This window comes from Giraffa tippelskirchi, chromosome 2, assembly GCF_054371585.1.
Source record: "Giraffa tippelskirchi isolate mGirTip1 chromosome 2, T2T-mGirTip1v1.2.pri, whole genome shotgun sequence".
NCBI classification, from domain to species: Eukaryota; Metazoa; Chordata; class Mammalia; order Artiodactyla; family Giraffidae; genus Giraffa; species Giraffa tippelskirchi.
The window spans coordinates 39,110,235-39,122,276 of NC_137276.1; the positions used below are offsets into that span (position 1 = coordinate 39,110,235).

The 12,042-nt window shown below is 38.1% G+C and overlaps 1 protein-coding gene across 2 annotated transcripts in view; it reads right to left on the bottom strand.

Moving 5' to 3' along the window:
- The window catches only part of FAS (Fas cell surface death receptor), a 30,240-nt gene that overhangs the window by 13,315 nt on the left and 4,883 nt on the right, over positions 1 to 12,042 (bottom strand). For both annotated transcript variants that reach the window (XM_081556399.1, XM_081556391.1), the window contains exon 2: positions 3,850 to 4,012. In XM_081556399.1, coding sequence (XP_081412525.1) covers positions 3,850 to 4,012 — 163 coding nt within the window. The remainder of the gene's footprint in view (positions 1 to 3,849; positions 4,013 to 12,042) is intronic.

Consider the following 12,042-nt stretch of genomic DNA (forward strand, 5'->3'; position numbering starts at 1 on the left):
GAGTCAAGACTACATCTCCCAGCCTCCTTTGCATGGCCATGTAACTAAATTCTGGTCAATGGGATGTTAGCAAAGTGTCCAGTAATATCTTCCAGGATGTTTCCTGAAGAGAGCTGGTATGCACTTTAAAGTTTAATCTGCCCTATTTGCATGAACAGCAAAAATTATGTATACTATCTTTCCTAGGAACATGACTTTCTTAATGATTTCTTTTCAGAGCATTCCTTTTGATAAAACAAAATAGTACTCAATACATAAACAAGTCATGAAATTTAAACATATATAACACTTTAGTAAAAAAGGCAATGATATGTCAATAGAAAAATAGAAACAAATTGTGGAAACTCAACCAAATTTAAATACAGGGCATCAGGGTTCTATATCATTGCAGCAGTATGTTTAAGAAAACCAAGCCAAAGTACAACTTTAATTGCTTGCCAGTAGAATTATACTGCTTTCTAAATGGACTGACCTCTTTAATGAATTACCTTGCAGAATGCCTATGGAATGACAAGAATATAACATCATAAGTTCTTTCTTTCTTCCAATGTATAAAACCTAAATTTATCAAAATATTAAAAAAGGAGTTGTTTTCTTGAAAATAATATTTTAAAATATATTTGTTTCTGAGTATACTACTACATATGCTCACTGTACAAATTTTAGGACAGTGTAAAAAGCACCTATATATCAACCACTCTGAGATATTATTTTGGTGCATTCCTACACATATAAATACACACATATATACATGTAAGTATATGTGTGCATACATACCTATGTGTATATGTGTGTGTGTATATATATATATATATGTAAATATATATATATGCAATGTATGCAGTGTACCATAGAATCCTTCTTATTGGATATGGTGATGTGATAAGGACTTTTTTGATTAAAAAAATGTCAATTCACATAAGGGATCACCGAAAAATTACTACAAATAATTCAGTTTATAAAGTATAACTGTATAATTATTTGCCACTCTTGTGATATAGAAACAAGTTATTAGAATTCCAGCTTCTTTCTCACTTAAGTCACATCCAAAATGTATCACTTACAATTTTTTTTCCTTCTCCTTCTTCCTTTCTTTCTGATGGAAAGAAAAGTTAAAGACTTCAATAATCTGTATAAAAGGCTTTCATAGTTGTTATTTTTCCCATGTATTTTGCCTTCACCTAATTCATTAATAATTTTTTTAGTAACTCGATTTTACTGAAATTCTCCAAAGCATTCAAAATAATTTTCATAGAAATTAAATGTTTTTTCTGTGTATTTGCTTACTGATTACTATCGCAAAAATTTTTGGAAGCAATTTGGATAGTGATAAGCTTAAATTTTTTTTCAAAAAGGAATAGAAGTGGGAAGATTTTTAGTACATATTGGACATCATCCAGGATGTGTTAGAGATGGAGCAGAGAGAATCAGTTAATCCAGCCAGCAGATCAGTTAGAAATCTCTTAAGGAAATTTATATACATTGAGGTTTATATCAAAAATATATCAGAAAACATGATTTTGATTGATACATAGTATTCCAATCTTTGAATACTTTGAACTTAATCTCACATCATTGGGTATCACAGTGAAATGTTATGCATATATTTCTTTTATTTTTGACTATTTTCTTAAGACATTTTTCTACTAATCTATTGTAGTATCAGTAGATTTTCAAATTTTTGACCCATATATCCAAATTTCTTTCTTAAAATGTTTTAACAATTTACATTCCAAGAGTGACGTAGGAGAGTTTGCTTATCTCATAAGCAAACTCACTAGGACTTAGATCACTTTGAAAATGAAAATAAAACAAAGCAAAACAAAAAAAGCAAGCAAACAAAAGTCCTTAACAGCTTGATATGCAAAGCATATTATCTTCATTTTAATTTGCATTTTAGGGTTTAAAAATATGAGTAACGGTCTCAATTCATAAGACAAATAGATGGTGTTTGTGAGTGAGCGTGAAGTCGCTCAGTCGTGTCCAACTCTTTGCGACCCCATGGACTGTAGCCTACCAGGCTCCTCTGTCCATGGGATTTTCCAGGCAAGAGTACTGGAGTGGGTTGCCATTTCCTTCTCCTCTCCAGGGGATCTTTCCAATCCAGGGATCAAACCCAGGTATCCCGCATTGCAGGTGGATTCTTTACCAGCAGATTACAAAAAGCCAGGAAGCCATTCTTTATTCTCATTTGGAGAAGACTAAATATAAATAGGCCTAAATATAAATGGGTTGGATTAGGACAGGTTTTCCATAATGGTTGTTAAAACCTGGAGAGAAGACCAAGTAAGACTGTTAGAATCTTTTCATAAACAGGGCCCACATCTGTTTAGCAGCTTAAGTACTGCAGGCCTGGAAAGCCAAACATGAAACCTACTACCATCCTTTCTGGTCCTATTAATCTATTGCATATGCCCATGTGCTGTTTTTCTTTATCTTCCTGTCTTCCTTCATGATGCAGCTGGGAAATGCCTATCTGTATAACACAGTAGTCAACTCTACTCCATGTTGAAAATAAAAGTCTGCACAACTGCATTTTGCTTAGCTTTTAATTTGCTAGTGTTCAGAGGATTTCCGATCTGAAATTGGTTTTCATTTCAAAAATACTGATTTTAAAAAATGGTTGGTTTTTATCCGTTGCTTTTCTAGCTCATCTAGTTACTCGGTTGCAAAATGCAAATGTATTTTGCAGGCTTCAGTGCTAGGACAAACATTTTTCTTAGAGACTTTCTGATTGAAGGGAAGTGTTGAGACATATCTCTTAAGGGTAGAAGTTTCTTGCTTTTAGAGCTCCACAATTATTATGATACATTCTAACCAGTTCTGATGTGGTAAGTTTTAATATCCACAAATTAGTCTTTTTTGGCTATTGAAAAATAGAGCTAAATAAATAAATCCTCTCACTTCTGAGGTACATGTCCTTTACAAATTATATTTACTCATGCTCACATCAAGCCAGTGTGATAAAGATAAAATAAGCTCGTCTTGGAGGAATAAAACCACCATATGATCCAGCAGTCCCACTCCTAGGCATATACCCTGAGGACACCAAAATTGAAAAAGACACATGTATCCCAGCGTTCACTGCAGCACTATTTACAATAGCTAGAACATGGAAGCAACCTAGATGTCCATCAACAGATGAATGAATTAAGAAGTTGTGGTACATATACACAATGAAATATTTCTCAGCCATAAAAAGGAACACATATGAGTCAGTTCTAATGAGGTGGATGAACCTAGAGCCTATTATACAGAGTGAAGTAAGTCAAAAAGAGAAAGATAAATATCATATACTAATGAATATATATGGAATCTAGAAAGATGGTGCTGATGAATTTATTAGCAAGGCAGCAATGGAGAAACAGACATAGAGAATAGATTTATGGACATGGGGAGAGGGGAGGAGAAGGTGAGATGTATGGAAAGAGTAACATGGAAACTTACATTACCATATTTAAAATAGAGAGCCAACAGGAATTTGCTGTGTATCTCAGGGAACTCAAACAGGGGCTCTGTAACAACCTAGAGGGGTGGGATGGGAAGGAAGGCGGGAAGGAGGTTCAAGACGGAGGGGACATATGTACACTTATGGCTGATTCATGTTGATGTTTGGCAGAAAGCAACAAAACTCTGTAAAGCAATTATCCTTCAATTAAAAAGTAAATAAATTTAAAACATTAAGCTAGTCTTGGGAAAATAATGTCACATTTTTCTTTTCAATCATGCCATAATGCAGGAGAACTAAATGCTATAAAAACACTCTCTTCATTATTACTACATGCTACTCCTCACCCTGATTTTCACTCTGATTACTGGATTTTTTTTGTTTGTGTGTGTATAACATACCAGGAGGACAAGGCTGACAACAAAATTGGTGCTCACGATGTAGGCCTTCTTGGCAGGAACTCTCTTCAGTAATATTCTTACTCAATTTCAGCACCTCAGAGTTGATACCACCCATGTGGGCATTTTCACCTTTAGACAGTGGTCCAGAAACAGAGATAAATATCTGTAAAAGTAAAGCATGAAGAGAATTTTACTGACTTCTGAGCTAAGCAACTTGGTAAAAAGGTGTTAACTCACCCCAAATGGCTGTTTTATTTGCTGCACACAGATTGACGTAGGCTCCATCCTTCCACTGACCCATCTCCAAAAAAGGAGCAGGTCAACCACGTAACAGTCCAAACCTCGGGTTCTCCAAACCATCCGAGAAACAGCATCACAGATGGTAGCTCTGGCCTCAAAAGTCATGGCTCCCACTTACCAGCCACGTGATTGAGGGAAAAGTCACTTAAATTTTCCAAGTCTGTTTTGTTATCTGTAAGGTGGAAATAATCTCTTCTTACAGGTTTGGTGTGATAAATAATGTGTTTAAAGCTCTTAGCACAATTCCAGACACACAACAAATAGGTGTCTGGTAAGCAATATTATTATTATTTATTATTATCGCTATTATCATGAAGTTCCAGCAAGGGACAACATAGCAGACCGGGAAAAAACATGAAATTTCAAAACAACCATTTTGAACTTGAGGTTTTTTCCCTCGAGGTCATCTTTCACATTCTTCACGGCATACATTATTTTTTCTACTTCAGGGCATCTTCTGGGTTAAGGAAACTAAATATTCTTTGTGTGTAAATCACTGTCACAGGAGTCCCCAAATCTTCCCTTTTAGCCCTTCCTCCTTTGTCACCAAAGCCTGTATTCCCCTCTAAGTCACAAGATATCATGGGATCTCCAAGGAAGGAAGGATGAGGGAGCTGTGGTTGCCATCTTTTCCTTTTGGGATGGCTGATTTAAAAACGCATTTCCAGGGACTTCCCTGGTAGTCCAGTGCTTAAGAATCCACCTTGCAATGCAGAGGACATGGATTCGATCCCTAGTTGGAGAAACTAAGATCCCACATGCCATGGAGCAACTAAGCCCACGTGCCACAACTACTGAAGCCCACAAGCTCTGTCTGGAGCCCCCGTGCTATAACTAGAGAGAGAGTCTGTGTGCAGCAACAAAGATTCACATGTTGCAACTAAGACCCAGCCCAGTCAAAGAAAGAAAGGAAGAAAAATATTTTAAAAATAAATAAACAAAAACCCATTACTAACATCCAGACTCCAGGAGGAAAAATCACACCAAAATATCAAGAAAATACTCGACTTATCCAGGGTCACTCATGAACAAAAAGCAGAGAGCTAGGACTTGTCTAAGTCACCTTACTCATATTACAGTGTTTTTCCTGCTACACCCAACTCACCATAAAATGTAGCTTACTTTTTCTATGTCAACGATTCTATTTAAAGAGTAAGGAGCTGGTAAACAGATCAGAGGAATTATGCCTCAGTGTGTTAGCTTCACTATCAAACCACTGCCTTTTCAACCCAACAGACATTTCTTTAGCACCTACTCTGTGCCAGGTTCTGTGAATACAGAGCTGCGTAACACTGATCATCATCGAAAATGAATGTTACATTTCCAAAAGCAGACTTGCACAGGGGCGTGTTATTTGTAATATATTAATCATTTGGGAATTTTTTAACATTATATTTGCCTGACTTTTACTTTTTAAAACACATTTGAATCTATGGTCTTTTTCTAAAGCAGCTCTGAACTAAAGATATTTATCAGTATCAATTTCTCTTTTCAAGATGACAGTTCCCCAATTCTTACCTTCTCTACAGAAGATCATCTTGTTAATATTAGTCTCTCTTCTAAATCATAGAATCAATAGCTAACGAACAGTAGCTGAATTGGACACTTTAGGAAATAATGTGATTGAAATCACACCAAAGCATTCACTGTTAAGATGGGAAGGGCTTTCAAATGAAAATCACTCACGTTTTAGGATCCTTATTCTATCACAAACTTTGCTTTATGTGACAGTCAGGAATTAAATATACTAACCATATAACATTCCAGACATTGCCAGCACATGAAAATTCTTGCACAAGCATACAAATCTTTGTAGCTAGAAGAAATCAGTAAGCCCCTTCTACAGCAGATAATGGAAAACTGAATCTAAGCAACCAAACTGAGTAGGAGCAATTTCTTTCTGTTATCAGCCACCTCATGGCCTGGAAAGGGGAGTTAACAGTGAGATACTACTTGCTCTCCTCTTTCAATTCTGGTTTCTCACCAGAAACTGAAGAAAATGCCACAGATTTAAACTCAACGAGATTTGAGTCAAAATTGGACTAGTCAAAACTGACAACTCAAAGGTGTTCAAAGTTGATACACAGTAGTGTGTGTGTATACCCTGTAGCTATAGGGCCCATCTTCCTTGGTATGCTAATTTCATTCAGTAATCATGTGACAGTATTATGAACAGGTCCACAATTTCTGATATAAATGATCACGTGCTCAGAGGAGCAGCACATTTTATATTTATGAATTGTTATATTAGTGTTATTTCTAAAAACACTGTGCATATACTCAACTTTCTGGAACTGTCTGAAAGAAATGTGCTTGCTAATACATTTCATTTTAGTTTTGAAGTTTTTGACTGGAAATCAAAAGACACTGTCCAAAATACATTAAGAATTTGAGAAATGTGAACCTTGGAGTAGAACAGTGAAAGACATACATATCATTGGCCATGAAGCAGACACCGGCACCAAACTCACCTCATATTTGATCACACCAGCTTCAGAGAGTTCAATTTCTGGAAACATTTCCTACTTACTTCGGCATCAAAGAATTATGTCAAGTATTAAAAAAAGAAAGATGAGTCTAAAGAGCATATTCTAACTGTTACATGATACGATGTAAGCAGTTTCCACAGTTTGCATTTTTTTAAGTTTTTATATTAGCTCAAGTTTGCAATATGCAAAGATTTAACCCAAACTTTCCTGGCAGAAACTGAGGTGTTTTTAATTGTGACAAGGCAGGAAACCCACAAAGAACTAAATGATCAGAATGCTCAAAAATTGTTTTTCAAAAAAGCTGAAAAGGCCAGAAAAGATTTGAAAAGCAGATAAACTAAGGAAAATGATAACCAAATGGGGAAAAAAGGAATAAAATTAATCATCGTAACAAAGATTAAAAAGTCAAAAGGACCTCAGTTTTAGATTCTGCTGGGAATAATATTAGCTGATACATTAATCAATTATTTAAACGAGCAAATACTTTGCTGAGTACCTTTGATGCTGTTTAGTCACTCAGCCATGTCCGATTGTTTGTGACCCCATGGACTATAGCCTATCAGGATCCTCTGTCCATGGGATTTCCCAGGCAAACATACTGGAGTGGGCTGCCGTTTCCTTCTCCAGTTGAGTACCTGCTATGTGCCAGACAGACTCCTCCAGGAACAGAGCAGTATACAGATAAAGACTCAGCTCTTATAGCATTTATACGTAAATGAAGTGTATTAGTTAGGCTTCTCAAGAGAAACAGGCCCAGTAATGAGTGTGAGTGAGTGTGTGTGTGTGTGTGTGTGTGTGTGTATTAAGAGAGAGAGATTGATTGATTTTCAGGAATTGGCTCACACAACTGTAAAGGGTTGGCAAGTCCAGATTCTGCTGATGGGGTAGGTCAGTATGTTGGAGAGTAGCAGCTGAAGTTAAAAGGCAGTTTGGCAGAATTCTTTCTTCCTTAGGGGGTCTCAGTCTTCATTCTACTAAGGCCTTCAACTGATTGAATTAGATCCACACACATTACAGAAGGTATCTAATTTACTCAAAGTTTAGCACCTTAAATGTTCAACTCATACAAAGCAAACAAACAAAACCTTCTACTCAGAAATATCCAGAGTACTGTTTGAACAAATATCTGGGTGCCATGGTCCAGTCATGTAGACAAATAATATTAGGCATCACATGGAGGGAAATGATGAAGAAACAAAGAAATAGGCAACATAACCAGGAGGAATAAGGACTATTTAAAGGAATAAGGCAAGCAAGCTCAGGGGGCATGGAGAGTTTGAGGTGTGAGGCAGTGCTCTTTTAGGAAGAGTTGTCTGTGAAGGCCACTGAATAAGAAAACTGACTTGTTGTAAGTAGATGATTAGCTGAAAAGGGCTTTCCAGGCAAGTCACACCCAAAGGAACTTGGCTTAGCCCAAATGGGGACATACCTGAGGTCCTCAGCAAAAATATTATTAGCAGTTAGGTATTAACAGAGATAAAGATCAATGTCTCCTGAACCACACAGGTAATTAACATGTTGACTATTAAAGACATAGTGTAGTGGGATCATACAGCCAATCATAACCACAGATGCTGCAACCTTTAGAATCCTGAAACATCAAAGCAGAAAGGGACCATGTAACCATCTGCTCAATTTCCACATAGATTTAAAAAATGGATCTTCTTGAGTCTTTCCTTATCTATAAGATTTTAATATTTTCTGCAAATCAGAAAATTTCTTATGAAATGATGAAGAAAGGTAAGATTTGTTATTTAGCATGCCCAGTAGATGCTTTAACAGCATAAAGCCTAAAATCTGGTGAAATTCATTTTGAGAAATGGCACATAAAAATATTACAATCTCTTAAATTCAGAATCCTGAGAGTTCTGACACTGAAGTGGCAATTCACATCTAGCACCCTAAGTGAGGAGAATATTATGACCAAAATGTCATTAGGAGGAGTGGATAGCGTCCTTCTGAATCATTCATGAAAGTGTTGTCAGGAAACCAAACCCTAGAGTCATTTACCTCCCTTGACATTTGCCTGGCGTTTTATGAAGTTCATTCATATATATCACCTCATGGTCGCCACAATAAACCTACACATGAGGAATTATTACTTTCTTATACTATAGCTGAGGAAGCTGAACAGAGTATGTGAAATGACTCATTGGATAACCCCCGTTAGGACGGGCTAAGGGAAGACTCAGCACCTCTGGCACAAATCTGGACTCTGCTTCTGGTTTATAAATCAGTTTCCTAATTGCTTTTTCCATTTAGGCATGGAAACAACGCAGTTTGTTTTCAGACAATTGTGGGCAAGATGCCTGAGTGTTAATTTTACAATGAACCTTCAAAGCAAATGCATGTTGAGGGTGGAAGAAGTTAGCAGGAACTTTCTGAAAACCAGAAGTCCATCCTAAGCCCTCTAGTCTGGGAAAACTGTGGCAGGGCTATCCTGGCTGGGGTTCTCACTGGCAGGGAAGGGGAAACTTCCTGGCCCTGATCTGCATCTTGAAAAGAAGGGGAGTTTGGGTTTCCCTTCCTCCCATCTGGGTGGTGAATTTCTGAGCACAGCCATCAAAGGCACTGTGAGACCCTTGTGGGGGCGGGGATTTACAATGAATAGCTAGGAACCAGGAGTCCTTCTAGCCTACCATTGATCTTTGCATTTGCTCCCTTTGAAACTCTCAAAAACAGGCTGACATGAGAGTTTGTCCCTTGTATCAGATGACAGTTGACTTTATATTAATTAATTGCATCATATTGTGGATCACTTTTCAGAGCCAACTCAGTTACTACATAGAAGAAACAAAGCAGGAAGGGCTAGATCCAGAAATCGATGACCACCCGTGAGGCATATCACTCCCCTTTGACAAGCTCACCATGTTTTCCCAGGAATTGTAAATACTCAAGATCTAACATAGCAATTACAAATAGAGTAGCCTCACAGTGACTGAATTAAACAAACTACTGGAAGAAACTGAGAATCCCATTAGGGTTACTTCAAAGAATCAGTGTGGCAATTAGCCCTAAGAGATGAGCCAGGGTTTGAAAAGGAAGTTTAAAAAAACAATCACCTTTTTTTCTGTTCTCAGTTAAGTTCAAAGCAATAGGAAAAGAATTTCTAAAAGCAGAGGAGAAAAAAAAAGGTGTCGGAGGGTGAAAAATGGCAGTCCTTCTAATGACAAGAATAAGAAGACAGATGCTTAGAACGGTCAGTGAGAATTTTTGATACTGAGCACATACTCAAGACTGACTACAAGCTCTGCAGCAATCATGGGGATGAGTTTTAGAGATAACCAACCCAAGCCCTTCATCTGTTAGAAGAAGCTATGCCCCAAACTGGTGGTCGGGTGACTGGTCCATGTCATACAGCTGGATCAAGAGAGTCAGACTCTTATGGGCTGAGTTGTCTCTCCCTCACCTCCAAATTCTTCTGTTGAATTCTTAACCCCAAGTAACCCAGAATGTCACCGCATTTAGAGACAGAGTCTTTAAAGAGGAAATTAAAATTAGGTCATTGGGTGCACCCTAATCCAATATGACTGGTGTCCCTCTCAGAGGAGGAAATTTGGGCACAGAGACAAGGGGAAGAGGATATGAGGACACAGGGAAAGTAGGCCATTCACAAGCCAAGGAGAGAAGCATGGAAAAGATCGTTACCTCGGGGTCTTCAGAAGGAGCCAAACTTGTCGCCATCTTGATCTCAGACGTCTAGCCTCCAGAACTGAGAGAAAATACATTTCTGTTGTTTAAGCCACCCAGTCTGCGGTGCTTTGTTACAGCAGCCACAGGAAGTGAGTACAGCAGCCCACACCACCATCTCTTGATTCCCTCAGAGTCTCTATTTGAGGGAAGTCCGTGGTGCACACACATTTGGGAATCCCTCGCAGCTGAGCATTAGGATTTTCCATCTTCAACCATCACTGTGCTAAACAGACTAGAGACTGAAAATGGTCTTCAGAACTGGAATCCTCAGGGGCCAGTAGGAACCTGAACTTCCCAGTCCTACAGACCTCCACTAGGAAGCTGAAATCTCACTGTCCCCTACTGTCTAGGACACAACTATAACAACAGACTAGTATTGGTCATTCCCTTTTCAGACTTTTAGTTACTTATCAACACTTTAGGAAAAAGAACTTCTAAAAAACCATTAATACTCCACCATTTCTGACTGTTCAATGCATCTCTAATATATTTGTATAGAAAGTCAGATAATATTAATAGTGATGGCATTTTGTAGTAGGTGTATTACTAAAAAACTGAAATAAAAACAAGTATTCTAAATTTTCTAAACACAGAAAATTTTCAGTATTAAAGAGATAAGTGAAGATTTCATTCATTCTTATTTTTTGTGTGTAAATAAAAACACACAAGGTAATCTTCTTCCAGTAAGGTCTTCATTCTTTCTTAAGGCTGGTTTCTGGGAAGACCAGGAGAGAGATAGTAAAGTCAGTAGAGTAAGTGATTGGTTAGACTGCTGACTGAATCAAGTCATAAATAAAATAAAATGAGGAAACCTAGAGAATTCTATTTGGGATTAGATTTGGGGTTTTGTGCTAGAGTTAGAAAAATTGTCCTCAAAACCCTGAAAAACATTAGAATCATGCAGCGATGGTTTCCTCAACGGCTCAGTGGGTAAAGAATCCACCTGAAATGCAGGAGACACAGAGATGTGGGTTCGATCCCTGGGTCAGGAAGATCCCCTGTAGAGGGATATGGCAACCCACTCCAGTATTCTTGCCTGGGAAATTCCAAGGACAGAGGAGCCTGGTGGGCTACAGTCCATGGGGTCACAAAGAGTTGGACAAAACTGAGCACACACATACACAGTGATACATTAAAAATAAGAAATGCTTCAGTCCCAACACAGACCTACAGAATCAGGATCTCTGAGAATGGGGCCTCCTCATGATTATGCTCAACCTTGTTATTTAGTATCTAATAACCCTGGTTATTTTGCTGCTCCTCCCAGCTGAAGACTTGGGAAGGTCTTGAGGGCTGGAGGAAGCCAAATCTGAGCTTAGCAGATGAGTACATTTACATGTGAGAAGAGTATTACAGACCAACAGCCTCTGTGCTCTGCACTTGCCAATCAGAATTTGACTTTTCATGGAGAAATAATGACCCTTCTAAAAATAAGCCTGAAAAGAAGAGAAGTCATCTTTGGTGGAGGAAATGGGAGGATTACCGAGTCCTAAACCAGAACCCAAGAATTCTCAAATGCCCAGAGGGGTCACAGGAGTAAAGCATCCAGGTGGAACAGACAACAAAGTGTAGGCGGGGCTGTCAAAATGAAGAGGCACACCTGGACCCAAGGGGCAGCCTTCTGATCCAGGAGGCTGGGGACCAGGTGGCATGTGGGTCCAGACCTTTCATCTTTCAAGAGAAACCAAAATCCTCCAACATTTAAATGGGG